Consider the following 18051-nt stretch of genomic DNA (forward strand, 5'->3'; position numbering starts at 1 on the left):
TTTGAGAACAGTATTAGTTACTTAGGGCTGAGTTAACAAAGCATGAACTAAGTGGCTTATGTAACAGAAGTCTATTATTCTAAGTCCAATATCAAGATGCCAACAGGGTTTGTTTCTTCTGAAGGAGAACTTATTCCATGCCTCTTTCCTAGCTGGAACTCTGATATTCCTCAATGTGTGAATTCATCATCCCAACCCTATCTTCATCTTTACATGGCATTTTCCTTGTTTTATGTCTCTCTGTTGATCCACATTTCCTCTTTTTGTAAGGACATCTATCATATTGGGTGAGGGCCCACCCTAATGGTCTCTTTTAACTTGATTATCTCTGTAAAGACCTTATCTCCAATTAAAGTCACATTCTGAGTTCCTGGGCATTAAGATTCAAGATTTTTGAGGGGGATACAATTCAACCCGGGGTGGGGGTGGGGGGGAGAAGATACCACAAAAAGGTAATTATATTCAAAAAAAGCTTGGAAGATATGCTTTTTAATATAGGTTTTTTTTTTTTCCCCTTGGGTCACTCAAAAATGCAAGAGAAAACATGTTGTAAACTACTAAGTTTGATGCTCGCGTTGGGATGGCAGAATGAATCTTCATCTCTTCATAAAGGTAAAGCATTGCTGGTTTTCTTTAATATATTCTTACAGAAACAGGAAGCCAAAGGTTCCCAACATCATGTACTGTGTTAAGTCACTTCATTCGTGCCCAACTTTTTGCAGCCCTGTGAATTGTAGCCCGCCAGGCTCCTCTGTCCGTGGGATTCTCCAGGCAAGAATAATGGAGTGGTTTGCTGTGTTCTCCCCTAGGGGATCCTCCCGACTCAGGGATTAAATCTGCATCTCGTATGTCTCCTGCATTGGCAGGTAGGTTCTTTACCACTATGCCACCTGGGAAGCCCTGCCAGCCAGCCCCAAATGCCAATTTGATTACCTTGCAACAGACCACCACTTGGTTATTCATTCAACATGTATTAATCCAGTACTCACTTGGTCCTTGAAACCCTGTCAGAATTTACAAAGATTTGGAGGAAATCTAAAATAAGGTACATGCTGTAAAAAGTGTTTTACCTGCTTGTGAGAATATGAATGTATGTTTCTTGCTTTGTCTGCCTTAAAAGTTATGGGACAAAGTCTCTAGTGAATCCAGAATATGTGTTCCCTAAGGTCAATTTCCAGGAATTCTTGTATGCTATTAAGGAGTGACATAAAGGGGGATCTTGTCGTGCTTCAAGACTAGGTGTCGAGTGGGAATATGCCTATCAAATGACATCTTTCACATGTAAGACAATTCACATTTTTAATTAAGTGCTATTCCCAAAGATTACAGCTATTCTTCTAGATTAAGGATTGGCCCCTGTATGAATGAGCAATAATCCCCAATCCAGTGAGTACCAGAGTAAATCCTACTTAAATAAATACAATGCAGAAATACACTGCAAAAGGCAGAGAACACAACCTTCGCATATGCAGAAGTGAATCAAAGTTATCCGTGCATGATGTCAGAGGGGACGGCAGCTTTGGGTGACAGGTGGCACGCCTCTCTGCCAAGAAGAAGGCGTTGCTCCTGGCAGTTTTTTTAACTGAGGCATGTGACCTAAGTAGTGGCATTTCACAGCTGAGAAACCAGCTTGTAATATGCTTTTTGCTTCACTGAGAGGCGGGCCACATGTCCACAGAGGCTGCAACTCGAGCTGCAAAGCGTTGTAATGAATTCTTTCCACAGTAAAAATCTTTACATTGCTAAGAAAATGTAAATAGAGTGTGTGATTAATAACGTTTTGCCAGACAAACAAGAAGGTGGCTTCCCTGCAAAGGTGTCACAGTCTAGCACAAGTGCTTCAAGGAGGGGAAAAGGACCAGAAAAATGAGTGGGCAGGAACAGTTAAAAATAAGTCCCTATTCATCACCCTTTGGTAGAAATTTGCAAAAAGGGGCCACACTATTTTGGCTAAATTAGCAGATGAAGGATAAGTTCAAAAACTCTGACACTCTCAGCACTCTGACATCTGCATCTACTTTTCAGTTCAACTGTTTCACAACTCCACATCCTTTCCTCATCCTCTTCTCATCCGTGCTCCATCAATGTGGCAATAATTATTTTCCTGTCTCTCCTTCTGGACCATAAGCAATGACAGGAAGTACAGAATATTCATAAAGTCTGGAAACATAGGCATTATTGTTTTGCTGTAGAATAATAAGAATATATATGTATATTCATAGATACCTTTTTACTATAAATAAAATAGCTGACAATTTCTTATGGGTATTTGCTGATGTTACCAAACTTGATTAACCTCCGCAATCTAGATTCGTTTTTGATTCCTGATGCCTAGAAAACTACTAGATGATTAGCAGGATCAGTATTTGTTGAATAAGTGGATTAACCGGTTGGCTCGTTGATACAAAGCTGGCGTTTACCCTTCAAGGTAACAGAAGAACAAGACTGGAGAGTAGGAAGAGTATATGAAGGTAAATGATGTGGAGATGTTTCAGGGGTTATGGAGAGCAAAAGCTGGGCTGCAGTGAAAGCCTTTTCTCTGTGTGCAACCCCAGCTAAGCCACCTAATTTTTCAAATCGGGGACTGAGACAAATGTTTCCTTCAATGCAAACTCTTATCATTCTAGATAAATGGCAAATAGAAGTGATTGCTTATAACTTTGGGGGGAAAGCAGAGGCCAGAAGACAGTTATTAATAAATACGGGGGGCTTCCCTGGTAGCTCAGTGGTGAAAGAACCTACCTGTCAATGCAGGAGGAGACACAGGTCCGATCCCTGGTCTGGGAAGATCAGGCATGCTGTGGAGTAACTTAGCCATGCACCGCAACTATTGAGCCTGTGCTCTAGAATCTGGGAGCCACAACTACCGAGCCCACATGCTGCAGCTACTGAAGCCCATGATTCCAAGAGCCCATATTCCACAGCAAGAGAAGCCACCACAATAAGAGATCAAGCACCGCAACCAGAGAGTAGTCCCCACTCTCCACAACTAGAGAAAAGCCCACGTTAAGCAATGAAGACCCAGCACAATCAAAAGCAAAACAAAGAAATCTTTTTAAAAAAATAAATATATTTTTAAAAAATTAATTTTCTAATAAGGGCTTCCCTGGTGGCTTAGATGGTAAAGAGTCTGCCTGCAATGTGGGAGACCCGAGTTCAATCCCTAGGTTGGGAAGATTCCCTGGAGAAGGGAATGGCTGCCCACTCCAGTATTCTTGCCTGGAGAATTCCTTGGACAGAAGAGCTTGGAAGGCTACAGTCCATGTGGTTGCAAAAGAGTAGGACATGACTGAGCGACTACCACTTCCACGCTTTCATTGTATAACGCAACTAGCTGTATTTATATGAAATTTTACAGGTTCAAAAGCACTCCATATCAGTTCGTATGAACCTCATAGAAGGTCTGGAAGAAAGGCACTCCTGATCCTTTATAGATGAAACCACAGACTTGAAGTGATGCGTTGATTCATCCAGAGTCACGTGGGTAGCCAGCGGAAGTGAGCGAAACCCTGGTCCTCCTTAATACACTCCTGCATGAGGGTGCTACAGGGAATTCTCGTACTGAACACTACTATTCATGAAAGGGAAGACAATGAGACAAATATAACCACTTGAGGATTTTAACTGACAGTAAATGTAGTAATTTTTCCTTAATAATTAGAAAAGTCAAAAGTGAAGATGGATATTAATTAAGAATTTACCCAAGAAACATACAATTAATTGGATATGTTCTTTGCTTTATTCCACTATTAGAAGAAAAAAGCACACAAAAAGAAAACTTATTTATGAAGAACTTTGTAACAGTCAAAGGCTTTCAAGGTTGTTGGTCCTTAGAAACAGAATAATTAGTCTACTGTCTTATTCCATTTACACTGATGGGGAGTGATGAAAACTGAAGTGAAACTGCAAGCTCTTAAGTCATCAAACCTCTTACTCAGGCAGAAAAGGGGACTGAAACAACCCTCCCCACTTAATTCAATTAAACAAATATTTATAGAATGTCTTCTGTGTGTAAGTCACTGTTTTAATTGCTGGAGATTCGTCAGTGAAATCAACTAAACAAAGAACCCACACTCTAAAAATGTACCTTTCATCAAGGAATATAATCTATTGGGGCAGGGTATTCTAGTAAGAGAATACTTACCTTTAACCAAAAACTTGATTAGCTTCAATGCCACATTCAGCAATTCTTCAGGCTAGTTAATGCATATTTAAAAAGCATTGATTGTAAGAAATGAATGAATATCTCTAGCATAATTTTCTATATATGCACCACATTTTAAAAGTCATTTTCTTGCCCATTTCAGGAAGATAGAGTATTGCCTTGAGACATGTATAAATGATTCTGAAGGAAATAATTCATAAACCAGCATATGTATCATATGCTATATGATACATATTATCAGAAGGGGCTTCCAGAGGTTCCACCCCAATTGTGGTAAATGGACCAGCAGTACCAACATTACTTGAGAGCCTAGCAGAAATGCAGACTCTCAGGTACTGAATCAGAATCTGCAATTTATCAAGTTTCCAGATGATTCATATACATGCTAATGTTTGAGAAGCACTGCTCTAATGCATTCCTCTGCACCTAGAATAGCCTAAAAATAATCTACTAAAAAGGAGAATATAAGCACTTCAAAAATTAATCATTCAATCAATTTTTTTCAATTTTCAAGAACTTGCTTCTTCACAAGTAAAATTTTACTTTTAAAATGACAGCTCAAGGATATTGCCTACTAAGCACTTCTTTGGCTTGTACCAACATAGAAGAAATAATGAAATTTGCCTTTTCATGGTTTCAAACCAGCATATATAATCAAAAGCAAAAGGCAAGTCATGCCTCCCATATATTAATGCATAGGCCCTTCCTCTACACTGTGATTAAATGATAGTCTTTCTTAACAGGCCTAAGAAACATAGGGTCTTTTTGATGTCTCATCCTACATCAGGCTTAGTTCCCCAGACAATTATGGTCTGGCAGACACATGATGAGAACACCAGGAAAAGTTAGGAACGGGGTGAAAAGCAAGCTACCTATCCATCTGTCACTGAACAGCCACTTTATAAACATATTTACCTTTTCCTAAGAATAACAGGGGGAAAGGCTGTTGCAAATTCACAGAGGCACAGCATCCCTACTCAGTGTTCATCATGGAAAAGAGAATGTTTCACCCACACATACGCCCTGCCAAAACCAGGCAGAATACCCAGCACAGCCACATAGCAGACCCCAGGATGCACCGAGAAAAAGGAAAAGATAGCAGTGGGCAGAGCATCCATGAGCCAGAGGAAGGCGTTGCACTAATCTGAAGGAGTATCATCCTCCTCTGGTACATGATCAATGCTCAAAAATTCTTCTGTCACACTGAACACACAATAAACTTTTCTTCCATCTTTAGTATATTCAACTGTGCGTGTAACATAACCACCCAACCTTCTACAGTTTAAGAAAACCTCTCAGCCTCTATTACTATTTCCTAACATACAGTAACTTCAATAGGGAGTTATATCTACGTTAGAATTCCTTTCATGTATATGTGTGTGCATGTTCAGTCACTTCAGACATGTCCAGCTCTTTGTGGCCCTAGAGACTATAACTTGCCAGGCTCCTCTGTCCATGGGATTCTCCAAGCAAGAATACTGAAGTGGGTTGCCACTTCAGTAAGGTGGAAGATGCTAATGTCTACACATATAAACTCAACATTTTCTGTGCTTGAACATCAAATTTAGGTTTTAGCTTCCTGGTAGGCAACGAGAAATAGGGAAAATGCAATACCTTCATTACCCTTTAAGATGAAACATGTCAATTCTTGGAGGGAAAGAAGTTATTTCATCACATTAAAGTCTAAAATGAATTAACAGTGGGTTTTATATAAGGGGCATTGAACAACATAATAATATCTTCAACAGCAAGAAATGTGAAAATTATAAAACGTTATTTTCATTTCCAATTCTTGTTCTGACCATTAGGAAGCAAAAAGGGATAGTATTAAAATGCAATTTAGAAAGTACAATTATTTAGGAAGAGTAAATAGAGTTAGGTATTTGGTATTCTGGAAACCTAATATATGCAAAGTGGTTGATAATCATCTCTTCGATGATATTTTTAATTTACAGTTCCTTCATCTGGCCTGTGACAGGAGTTGGGTAAAGTGTAATTCTAGGCTACAATCTCTGGTAAGCACCTAGTATCCTATGTAATTAACTAGAGAAATATTCTGGTGTTTGGATACTGGGCCAGCAGGTGGCCAAGATAATGAACTGCTATGAAAGCCGAGACTCCTTCCTTGTATCTGGGGTCTATACACTACTGGAAAGAATATCAGAACAGCAGGAACAGACACTACTAGAAGTCATAGTTCCCAGTAACAGGTGGGTCCTCTAAAAACTTACTCTATGTGTGTTTGACCTATTCCCTATCCTTTCTGTCTGCCTCACTGAATAATTGAGAAAACAAAGGTTACCCCTTCTTTGCTCTCCTTCCCCAAACTTAACAGCACCACCGCCCAGAGGAAAGTCCTCTCCCATTCAAGTGTGGCCCAACCACAATTTCGTCTTGCTTCCTCAGCAACTTTGCTTCATCAATTATCTTCAAATTTTCCTTTTCTACCACTCTTTCCCCTCATCCTTTAAAACTGCTTAAAACCTTCTCATCCTAGAGACTGCTTCGCTTGGAAGTGCATGTCTGTCTAGGTACCATCCTGTCTCTCCCTTTCCCATCTCAGGCTCTGGGAACGATGTTGTACACCTGCCATCTCCATTTCCCCCTGGCCTCTGCTCTTCCACTGGGTTTAGAAACTAAGAGATTCCTGAGAGGCAGATACAAGGAAGACGTGGAGGCTGCTGGTATGGAGAATCATTTCTATAGCCCTTCCTTCCTTGTCAGCTCAGTGACATTTGTCACTGTTCTCTTGAAACTTTCTCCTACCTTGCCTTCTGGGATGTCTGACTCTTTCCTGGTTCTTCCTCTTTCTCCTTCTAGCTTTCTGACTGTCCCTTCTCCATCCCCTTTCTGGATCCTCTTCCTAATTTTAACTGTTCTTAAAGTTCTGCCCTTAGCTCTCTTCTCTTTTCACTCTATATCCCCTCTGTTGGCAATTTCATCTACTCCTGTGGTATTAGCCACAGCAATTTGATGACAAATCTCAAATCTACTTCCCTTTTCAGATATTTGGCCTATGAGATCTCTCAACTTTATTGTCCCATAGTTACCTCATACTGAACCAGTTCAAAACTTGTGTTTTCCAAGTCTGTGCTTCCTCTTTTCTTCCCCATTTAGTTGTATAAAATGGAAACCTGAGAGTCATTCTAGACATCCTCCTTAACCCTCATAGCCAATCAGTCACTAAATCCTAATCTCCCTAAAGCTAAAAAGCTAGTCACACGTCTGTCTGTTACCTCTCAAATTCATTTCTACTCCTATGGTTGTACTGAATGGTAATCATTATATGGTGAACTTCCTGACAGAGTGATTATACATAATCTATCTCTGGGCATCAGTGACTATAGCAGGGGGCCTGGTCCAGAGAAGAAGCTCACTAACATTTACTTAATTAAGAGAGAGATTTGAAAATGTCTTCTTTTTTAACCTATAGAATAATATCTATTGACCAAAAAGTGAAACAGTATTATATACATATTTATCCAGGAAAAAGTGATATTATTTATCATAATTTGTTTTCACTGTCTTGATATCCTCAAATCACTTGTTAAATGCTACTGTAAACAGTTCCTTCTCTTGAACATACTGTTGGCAATTCATCTACTGATCTTTTTGTTCTGCCCTTCATAAGGTACAAATTATATAATGTGTTAGAGCACCAAAGAGAACAGAGGAAACTGCTTCATTGTATCCAGCAGCAATTATAGAATGACTATAGAATAATCAAATAGCCAAGGGACTTTCACTTAGAACCACATGCTATGGATGCAACTATTATGAAGGAAAGAATGAAAAACTGAATGTGCTGCTCAAAGTTAGCAAATTACCAACGTATACCCCCTGCTCTCTTTATTTGCATATGCTCACCCCAGTACATTTCTGTATTTACTTCATGCAGGCTTTCCTGGGCTAAGGACATCTTATTTAAGGTTTGAATGGCCTGATGAGAACAACAAGATCCGACAATCTATACACAACCCTGTCTCATTCCATCTACACAGTAAACCTAAGGGATTGTCTGTGGACATTTTTATCCTGATGGCTCTCTAAATGTGGCTGATTCCAAGAAATCTTTGTGTCAGTTCTACCCCTGACCCCTGAAATTCACCTGTACTCATCCTTTTTAAAATCTTCTCATCTTTCTTCACCCTTCAGCATCCCTGGTTACTTGCTATAGAGAAGGCACTGCAGAGTTGTCTGAGCAAATGTGATCTCCCACTCTTGACCACAGCCCTCACAGGGATGGAATATTTCCTTCTTTCTTAAAACAAAAAAAAGTCCTCTTTTTTGGTCTTTATTTTCTGCATTGAAGGGGCTGAGAGGAAAAGGGCATATTTATAATCCCCTCAGCTAGAGTTTCTTGAGGAGTAGACACTTTAAGCTGGAAGTTCATTTTCTCTGAGAAAGGAGCTCTCTTACAAGCTGGTAACAAGCACAAATATAGAAATAGAGTTGCTCAGATCTAGAGAAGAAATCAGATCAAATAAAATAGTTTGATGCAGATTTTCCAGGGAAATGTGGAGAGCAGGTGAGCTGGAAACAAGAGGAGTTAAGGAGGCTTGTATTGTTCAAAGTCTTTTTGGTGTTTAAGAGTTTAAAGCTAGAAGAGTCTTTGGTGAGCTCAAGGTGCCAGGCTGGAAAGAGTGCATGGGCTGCTGAAGTGAAGGCGAAGGACACAGAGTTGAGATCAATGATCTATGAGGAAAAGTATCAATGGGTCACACATGCGAATGCTGGGATCACCCAGGAGTATTGAAAGCAAGACTCTCAGCAGTGAGAATGAGTTTCCAGTGACAAGAGTCTCTTAGAAGCTGCTAATTGACTGCAGCAAAGTTAGGAAGAACATAGCTGAACTGGCTGATATAAACCTCAACAAAAGAGAGGAATGCAAAAGAGAGGAAGAGAGGGTGGCTCATGTGATTTAAAAATTAAAAATCAATCAATCTTTGGCTTGCGAAAGTATCTCACATGAAGTTGAGTTAATCCTAGCTTTGTTACTAATGAATGCTATGGTCTTAGGAAGGTCATTTCGGGCTTTTGCTTTCTCACTTGCAGCATGAGAAAGGTTCCTAAAACCTAGAGCACAAACTGAATATTTATCTTAACCATAAACTGCATTCTTTCATCTTTTCCTACTAAGTTTTAGGATCAAAAATCTTCACCTTATTAACTGATTTCATGTACTTCTTCAATTTTCTTCAGCTAAGAAGGGCTAACTGATGGCAGTTTAAGAAAAACAGATGAAGGTTCATTATACACACCATCTCCTCGTTCTCTGAAACACTGCTGTGAGGCAAATGACATGGTAGTGATTACCATTCCCATTTTATACATAAAACTGAGATGAATGTATACTATTTTCCTAGTCTTTTATCCATTTATTTTCTAAGTGTTTAAATGTGCTTTCTGGAACCCATAAGCCTTTAAACACCTATATATTTCTGTTTCTTCCACAGGCTATGGGACCCTTAGGGACAATAGTAACAATAATGAAATAACCATAAAAATAACTATTATTATTTTAATTTATATGTTCCAAGCACCAAGACCAATGTCTGACACATAATAGACAAATGAATTTATCAATGAATAAAAGGTCATATGTTGATTAGAAAGCAAATAGAGTTACTTGGCAAGCAAAACAATGCTCCCCCAAATTGTCTTGCGTTTCAACTGCCAATTAAGACTTTTATCTTTTATTCAAGATAACTGCCTTGAATCTTCAATTCATTGGCCATGAAGTAATTAAAATAGATGATCCTAAATGGATAAATGAGGATATCTGATCACCAAGTTTCTGCTTGCACCAGTATCCCTCACAAAAACATTACTGCCATATTTGAACCTCGACGTCTTAAGTTTAAGAAAGTAAATCTTCCCATGAGACTGAAGAAAATTAAAATTATAATTTTTCATAAAATTGTCATTTAAAATGTGCAGACATTTATAGAAAGCAATTAAGCATGAAAAATAAGTAGAACTTACACACATAAAGTACATAAATATTTCCACATAAGTTTAAAATCTAATGATAGCTCTTTAATGGATAAGACAGCTACATCATTTTGACAAGACTTCATGTCTCAGCCTGACTCTGATTTTCAACTACAGCTTCTCTAAAAACTGACAACCCTCTCCTACTGAGATGCTGCTTCCAATCTAATATCAAAACAGCATGCACCATGAGTTGGTTTCTTCAATGGCTGTAGGTGCTTACTAAACTATTGTCTCCTCGGCTACGCTTTCCCTAGCCCACGGTGGTCTAACACGGCATGATGAAAATATGGCTTCTGACAAATCTCTTTATGGTGACACCACTCTAGCCACTGCCCAGAAAGTTATTAAAAGTCCATAAAAATTGTCATTGTATATTAGCTCCATAGATCACTAGGAGAAAAAATGTTAGTGCTTGAAGAGGACGGGCAACTGCCAAGTCCCATGACAAAAACACAAAATAGAAGTCTCTATCACCATCTACCCTGTGCCTGCCAGCTACTTATGAAATTTGTTCCAAAGCAAACAGACTCGCAGGGTGATAGATGGTTTGGCAGAAGACCCAAGAAGAGTTCAAGCTTTCTCGAAATAATAAAAATGCCTTCTTTTTTCATCTTTAGATTTCACCTTAATCCTTTGTACACAGTACCTGTTAACTAAACACCGATGAAATAAGTTAGAAAATGGCTTAATAAGTCTAGTCAATATAGAAAAAATGACAAAGACAGGAACTCAAAATATGGCAACCTAGGGCCATTTTCTATAAGAATGTGGCTTTTATGTTTTTCAAAAGGCTTTAAGATCACCACTGTACCCCAACACATGTAACAGTCGGGATTCATAATGATTACTTCATATATTCAAGAAAAGTTGCTATTAAACCCAGCATGCTCTTTAAAAGATGTCAGGGAGCTATATAATATAATTTTCAAACACCACCTTGTAACAGGTTTAAAATGTAAAAGGTTGGAGTTTAAAGAAATCAGCTCTCAAGTACTCAGTCAGTCAGTCAGGTAACCAAGGCTCTGGGTCCACAAGGTTTACTTGGACATGAACACTTCATTAAAATCACAAATAGGGCAACTTATGAATGTCCCTGACTTTTCTTTTGTCCAGATAACCACTCTCACTAGTAACGTTATGTGCTCTTAGCCAAAGTTCATATCAAGCTGAACTCTTAAAATCTAAATCCATGTATTTAAACATAAAGAATCATGGTTTTGAAACCTACTTATTACAGGCCTATTGTTATTGTTATTGTTGTTTAGTCGCTCTGACGCATCCAACCCTTCTGCAACTCTACAGGCTATAGTCTGCCAGGCTCCTCTGTCCATGGGATTTCCCAGTAAGAATACTACAGTGGGTTGCCATTTCCTTCTTCAGGGGATCTTTCCAACCCAAGGGTTGAACCCGCATCTCCTGAATTGGCAGGTGGATTCTTTACCACTGAGCTACCCGGTAAGCCTGTTAATTACACCAAAATTCTCCTGGTCCTTCAGAATTGCAAAACTGAAGGTATCTTTGACTCTTTGTCTCTAACTCTTTGGTACATGAAATCCTCCTATAAAGTATTCCTCTGAAGTATTTTTATTCTTCCCAATTATTTTTAACAGCCTAGTATCTAGAATTCTACAAACGTAACCTTTCATGGCTAGTTTTCTTCCACGTCCAATGCATCATCCCTACACATTTCAGAAAGAATTCACTTTCTTTAAACTACCTTTGAATCATACCAAACTGTGCTTTGATATTTCTTTCTTGAAATGAAAACTCTTTGTCTCAGGCTTCAAGATTCTCCATCATTTGTCCTTCATATCGATAAAGACTCATGGAATCACAGAATAAAAGGACCCACATTTGAGTTGGTACCTTTATTATTAATTAGTTCCTGGCCCACAATCTCCACTCCAGCCAAGCAGATCCACTTATTTTACCCCCAAAGGGGACATTCTTCCTACTGCTTTTATCTTTTACAAATGCCATATTAAAAAAACTAATCAAAATTCCCTTTTCTCCAGCTTTTTTTCTAGCTAGTTCCACTTACCAGTATTTTCTCTCAGTGTTCCGTAAACACATATAAACTCATGTTTCTAAATGTCTATACCAATACTTTGCTGTTACTCATTTTACATGGGCTCAAACCATAATCCCTTTCTAGAGTGCAAAGAACTCAGTAACTGAAATCAAGTGTTCAAATATCTTATAAAAGTTTTTGGTATAGTAAATTTTTTATTCAAATTATAAATGTGCTGTGATGATTTTCCTACTTTTAAGCTATTTATTTATTTTATAAAGTGGTATAGCATGGAATAAAAAAAACTTACTGTCAAGGGCATTCATAACAGACTGAGGGGCCACCAGAGCAGTATGCTGGTGAAGGGCTATGGAGATTTGCATTTAACTCTCTCTCACTCAGCTTTAACATACATAGTCAAATCATGACAAAGCTGGGATGCTAAGATGTATTAAATTTTTAAAAAATTCCAGAACTTATTGATAAGGCAGATTTAAGCTAAAAATGTTACATTTAAAGGAAACAAAAACAAAGTCTTACTCTTAGAATAATAATAATATTATTAAAAATTCTTCAAACATAAAAGAAAGGAGATGTGGCCTAGTAGCAGCACATATTTTTTAAAATGACTTTTGGATTATAACTTATCTAAGAACTACTTGAGTTATCTATGTCAGTAATGGAACTAAAATTTAAATGTATAAGTGAAGGAACTGGTGAGCTATGCATAAAACAGAGAGAGTTCATTAACACCAAATATGTCATGGAAGAGAAATTTGGTTTGGATAATTCCCAGTAGTTGACAGAAATGTCTACTGCTAATTTCTAATGGGTGAAACTCTGACTATGAATTTAAGTCGTATATCATTCTTCAACTCTCATTAGAAATCCCAGTCACAACTAGGAAACTTAGAGCACTTTTTGGCAAAAATATAATAGTGGTGTTTTAAGATTCTTTAGTTGGTCGGCCTAAATAACTTTTTAAGGCATTGTACTCCTTATTTTGTGATAAAATAGAGCATTTATTAAGGTGACTTAACAGTGAAATAGGTTGGAACCAAGATAAGAAAGGTATAAAGAAAGTTGCTGGTGTATAGATAGGAAATACAATATTTAGTAAAAATAAAATTCTTGTAGGTCATTGCATTAGCTAAAGTAACAGTTAACTGATGTTCTTATGATTTATGAGGATTTTTTTCTGATGCCATTAGAATTTTAGAGTGTTTTATATCAAGTAGAGAAAAACTTCTAAAAAGATCAGATTTTGAAAAGAAACCCAAAAAGGCAAATCTTATACTAAGTGTAAGCAAACGTCCAAAAAAGTGCACCACAGTAAAAACATAACTGTAACCAAAAGGGAAGAGCAGCATCACTAAATCCCTTACCACATCAATACTCCCCTGACACTCTGAGACAAAATATTAGGAGAAATGAAATGTAATCAATCCAAAAGAATAACTTTCTGAAGCTAATATTCTTTATTAGAACATTCTTTATCGGACTCACACAAAGCTTTGAATTTAATCAACTGGGATATTTTTTAAGTATTGTTTTCTAAAATTTTCTGAAGTGATAAATTTGGTTTTTGGTGGGGAATCTGCATTTTATCAGAAGGACAGAATACAATGTCCTTGGCCGAGATAGTCTTCACAGAAGTGGGCTATTTTTGTATTCTGTGATTAGCATATTTAAAGACACACATTCCAGGTGAGCAGCTTGTTCCAAAGTACACTCCATTTTTCTTTGCGGACAAGGCCCTATTGCTTCAGGGCCCTCCTTTGATCCTGAAAGGCGTATTGAAATATACGCCTCTCAGGAACTAATCCTGAAAAGACTTCTGGAGAGCCCATTTCAGGTAACTTCATGTGAACTGATCCTCTTTTTCAGTCAGCTAAACTGACAGTTGTCATGAATAGAGGACAAGGGTGGCACAGATGACATGGTAGAAGGTTGAAAGTGTGTAAAAGAATGGAACGACTGAATTCTACCTAAATAAAACAAAACAAAAGCAGAAAACATCTCCAAGCTTAACTTGTATATAAAGTAAAAGAACGGAGGGATAGAAAACTTCTGAAAGAATAGGATGCTTCATCTATGGTTTTAAAGTCAATCAATAGTAACCACACAAATGAAGGTACACTCATCTAGCCATCTAATACTTCTGATGTAAAAGAAACTGTGATGATAAATTGACTAGAGAATGGCTCATTTAGAAAAGAGAGGGGAAGGTCACTGGAGGTCCCAGAATTTCTAAACTCCAAATTGCTAATATCCAGACCAACTAGCTTTCCTCCTGAATAGTGCCCAGATGGCAAAGACAGCACAGATATGTGGTCTTAGCTGCTTTTTGACAGAGAACTGTCACCAGGAGGTGACCCCATCAGTCTGAAGACAGGAAAATTACTAAATGATGCAAGAAAGTGCCTGCAGGCCAGTACACGATGAGTCCCTGAGAAGCAGGAGGGCAGAGCCTCAGAAAAAAATTAATTTTCAGTTGGAGCTTATTCAAAGGATGCTGTTACATTTTTTCACAGATAGAAGAAAATAAAAGCAATTTAGCTTCCACTGATATTATATCTAATAAGAAAGGAAATAAATTCTCTTTGAGAAGAAATAAAATATCATATATTAAAGGCCAGGTGAATGCCATCATTTCTTGGTAATAAAATAGACACCAAAGTTAGCTCTGATGCTGTTCTTTGAACACAATCCAGTCTGGAATCAATTATTCTAATGCTATGGGGACATTAGCCCTACCACACAACACAGGTCAGAAGGCAGAGAGGAAACAAAGTGATCCAAACTAACACAAGGGTGGAATTTTAATATCAACCTTGCCTCAACAAAATTGGCAAAACAAGTCCAATTAATTTTCCAAAAAGTTAATTCTAGTTGTCAGAAAACAACCCACTATAAACAATTATTTTAGCAAAATGATATAACTGGAAAACATATTGAAGAGTGGAAGGGGGGGTCTTTTCTCTACTATTGTCTACCTCCCCAAATAAAATGACATAATAAAATACAGAAAATAAAACTACCTTGTAAAAATGATAAAGTATTACATCTTCTTGAAGAAGAAATTTACACTTCCAATATCTATAATCAATTATTTAGCTCATTTGAGGAAAAGCTATTAAATAATTAAATAAATCACATTCAATCTACATTTTGCCATTCCCTGTTAGATCTCTCTAATGCTGATAATTAAGACATTTTGAACTTGTGCTTTAAAGATGTTCCATCTAAGCACTGGAGGAAACAATATTAAACAACAAAATGCAGTAAACTAACATTAAGCAAAAAATGTAATGAGTTCACATCCGAATTTAAATCTGTGTCTTAAAAGAGTAATATAAGATTTTGCTGAAAAAGAGATACACAAGTTCACTAAGAAAAATCCAGATTCAGAAACAGGAGTCAGTTATGAGAAGTCATAATATAGCAACAGGAACATTTTTTCCCCAAAATTAAAGTCTTAAATTATAATGTACAATTCTACATAATTTTTGTTTTTCCTAAAAACTCTGCTCCCTTTAAAGTATCAGTTTTCATTAACATAACCATATCACCACTTCAGTAAGAATGCTTCCTAATTTCTATATCAGACTTCACACCAGTGACTCAATATTGTGTACCTTGTTAAAAGAACATGAAGTCATACCTATGGTCTTTATATTAATAATCTGATATTAAGAAATATGAATGCAGCAATAACCTCAAGATTCTCTTCCATATGCCAGCATATACACGTGAGTTGTCCTGCACATTGGTTTGTAACCTGGGACTCAATTTCCCTATAAACCTGGGGGAATTAAAAGTAAATGACTCAAAAGTCTCATTTTATCCAATAATGAGTATAGGGTAAGGTGAGAAGAGTAAAGAAAAGTTATATATAAGAAATTATTTAAGAATTCATGTCTGTAAGATTGTATACATCAAAGTTTTTTAGCCTCAGGTAAAATCTATTTCACTTTTAAAAGCTATTTTAAACCTGATATCTACTATCATTTTGTTAGTAATTTATAATTTGTCTAACTTTAAATTCTAACAAGCAAAGTCATTGTGTTAGGAGAAAAAAAACAAACTAGAAACCAAAATTCAAATCCAAGAGGTCATCAGTGCTATTGCTCATAAAACAAGATAATCCTTGGGGGAAGTGAGGACATATGGACCATTTTAAGTTGGAAAAAATTTCCTATTAAGTAGGAAAGAATAATATACTATTTAAATGATTAATTTTTCCTTTGTACCTATAAGGCACCCTAGAATTTAAAATACGTATCTAGTATATTGAGGAAGATGACCTCATTCATCCAACATTCACAGGTAAGTTTTAAATGTGTAAGAAGGGGGCACGCCAGGACAAAGAAGCACCTTCAGCTGCTGAAGACAAGATAAAGTTTTCAAGTCCAATTTAGGGCAACAGCAGTTTGTTCTCTCTTTTTCTAATCTCTCATATTGGATTAGTCTGTTAAGCATGGAAAACCACAGCCAGTCATTTAAGGGTAGTATAAAGGGGCAAATAAACTCTGAATACAAGGAAAAGCAAATAAGTAAAACCAGAAACTACAATTTGGCACTATTCATGGAGAGTTTGGTGTCTTTTTGGTTCCTACTACCCCCAGAAACACCAGGGGACAGTTTTCCTGCACTATTATTATAGGAGAATGAGGACCAGGCAATGCTTGGGTGGACATGTACCGAAAAGGGTAGAGTCTGTCCTACGGCGCTAGAAATAAACAGGAATAACACTATGAACCCAAGCTCACATCTGTGCAATTCTCTGGTTTTCTTGGTACTTTTCTTCCCCAAATGCAATGCCTACCTTCCGTGTGGACTGCGGAGACATAGGTCCAATTGTACCGCTTGACTATGTCAAGCATCGCCCTTGCCTGCAAAGTATCGGAAGGGACCACCCTCAGGAAGTATTTGTACAGAGTTTTGTCACTCAGATCGATGCTGGTGGCAGAGTACGCGATCTGGGGGATGTCGAAGAGCTGCAGCAGATTCTGTACTTGAATGGCGACGGAGCTGGAGCCGGGGCCGATCACGCCCGCAATGGGCTTCTTAGTCCTGCCTGGGGGGAGGGTTTGACCGTCCGGCAGGCAGCGGTTGAGCCCGTCCCTGTCATCTCGAATGGAAATCAGAGAGTCCCTGATGAACTCAATGCTCTGCTCCAGAGCCACAGAGGAGTGCCAGCAGGAATCCCGGATCTCACTGCCCAGAGTGATGTTGGGCAGGAGGACTGGGTCCGCGTTGATCTTATCCAAAGTGTGGAACATGGCCTCCACCCTTTGGATGCCGTACTGCTCCCTAATCTCCCCACACTTCCTCTCGGGCACCTTCTCGGCCGGAGGCTGGTGATGGACTGAGAAGAGGGCCCCGATGATGACATCTCCGTCCATTCTGGCCACGGAGCGCTGAGATGAGGCTCCCGCCAGCATCACTTTCCTGCCGGGGCCTCTGGGGAGTAGAGTCATCTCCAAAAAGAGAGTTGGGAAGAAAACCAAGAGGAACCGGACCATTGTGCTGAGGACGCCGTCCAGCCCGCCAGCCGCGTGCCCGCGTTGGTCCAGCCAGCCGGCTCTGCGCGCTCACAGCGTGGACCCGACGCCTGCCTCTCACCGCTCGGTCCAGCCTGCCAATACCAATCGTCCGAGGACTTCGGCGTCTGCACCCCCACCTCCTTCCCCTCCGCCTCCTCCTCCTGGTCCTCCACGACCACCTTTACGCCTTGGCGGCGTCTCTAGAGGAATCCGAGTCCCGTTTCTTCACTGGTGCATCAGGGTAAACTGAACAAGGGTGCCATGGGAGTCGTGCTGGCTCTAGTGAGCTGGACGCTGCAGACAAAAGAGGAAGAAAATCAAAGCTCCCT

At 38.6% G+C, this 18051-nt stretch overlaps 1 protein-coding gene across 2 annotated transcripts in view; it reads right to left on the minus strand.

The window, feature by feature from the left end:
* The window catches only part of GRM1 (glutamate metabotropic receptor 1), a 397765-nt gene extending 380064 nt beyond the window's left edge, over window positions 1–17701 (minus strand). For both annotated transcript variants that reach the window (XM_065927760.1, XM_065927761.1), the window contains exon 1: window positions 17002–17701. In XM_065927760.1, coding sequence (XP_065783832.1) covers window positions 17002–17701 — 700 coding nt within the window. The remainder of the gene's footprint in view (window positions 1–17001) is intronic.
* Window positions 17702–18051: the final 350 nt, after the last annotated feature.

The sequence above is a fragment of the Muntiacus reevesi genome, chromosome 3 (assembly GCF_963930625.1).
Source record: "Muntiacus reevesi chromosome 3, mMunRee1.1, whole genome shotgun sequence".
In the NCBI taxonomy this organism is placed as follows: Eukaryota; Metazoa; Chordata; class Mammalia; order Artiodactyla; family Cervidae; genus Muntiacus; species Muntiacus reevesi.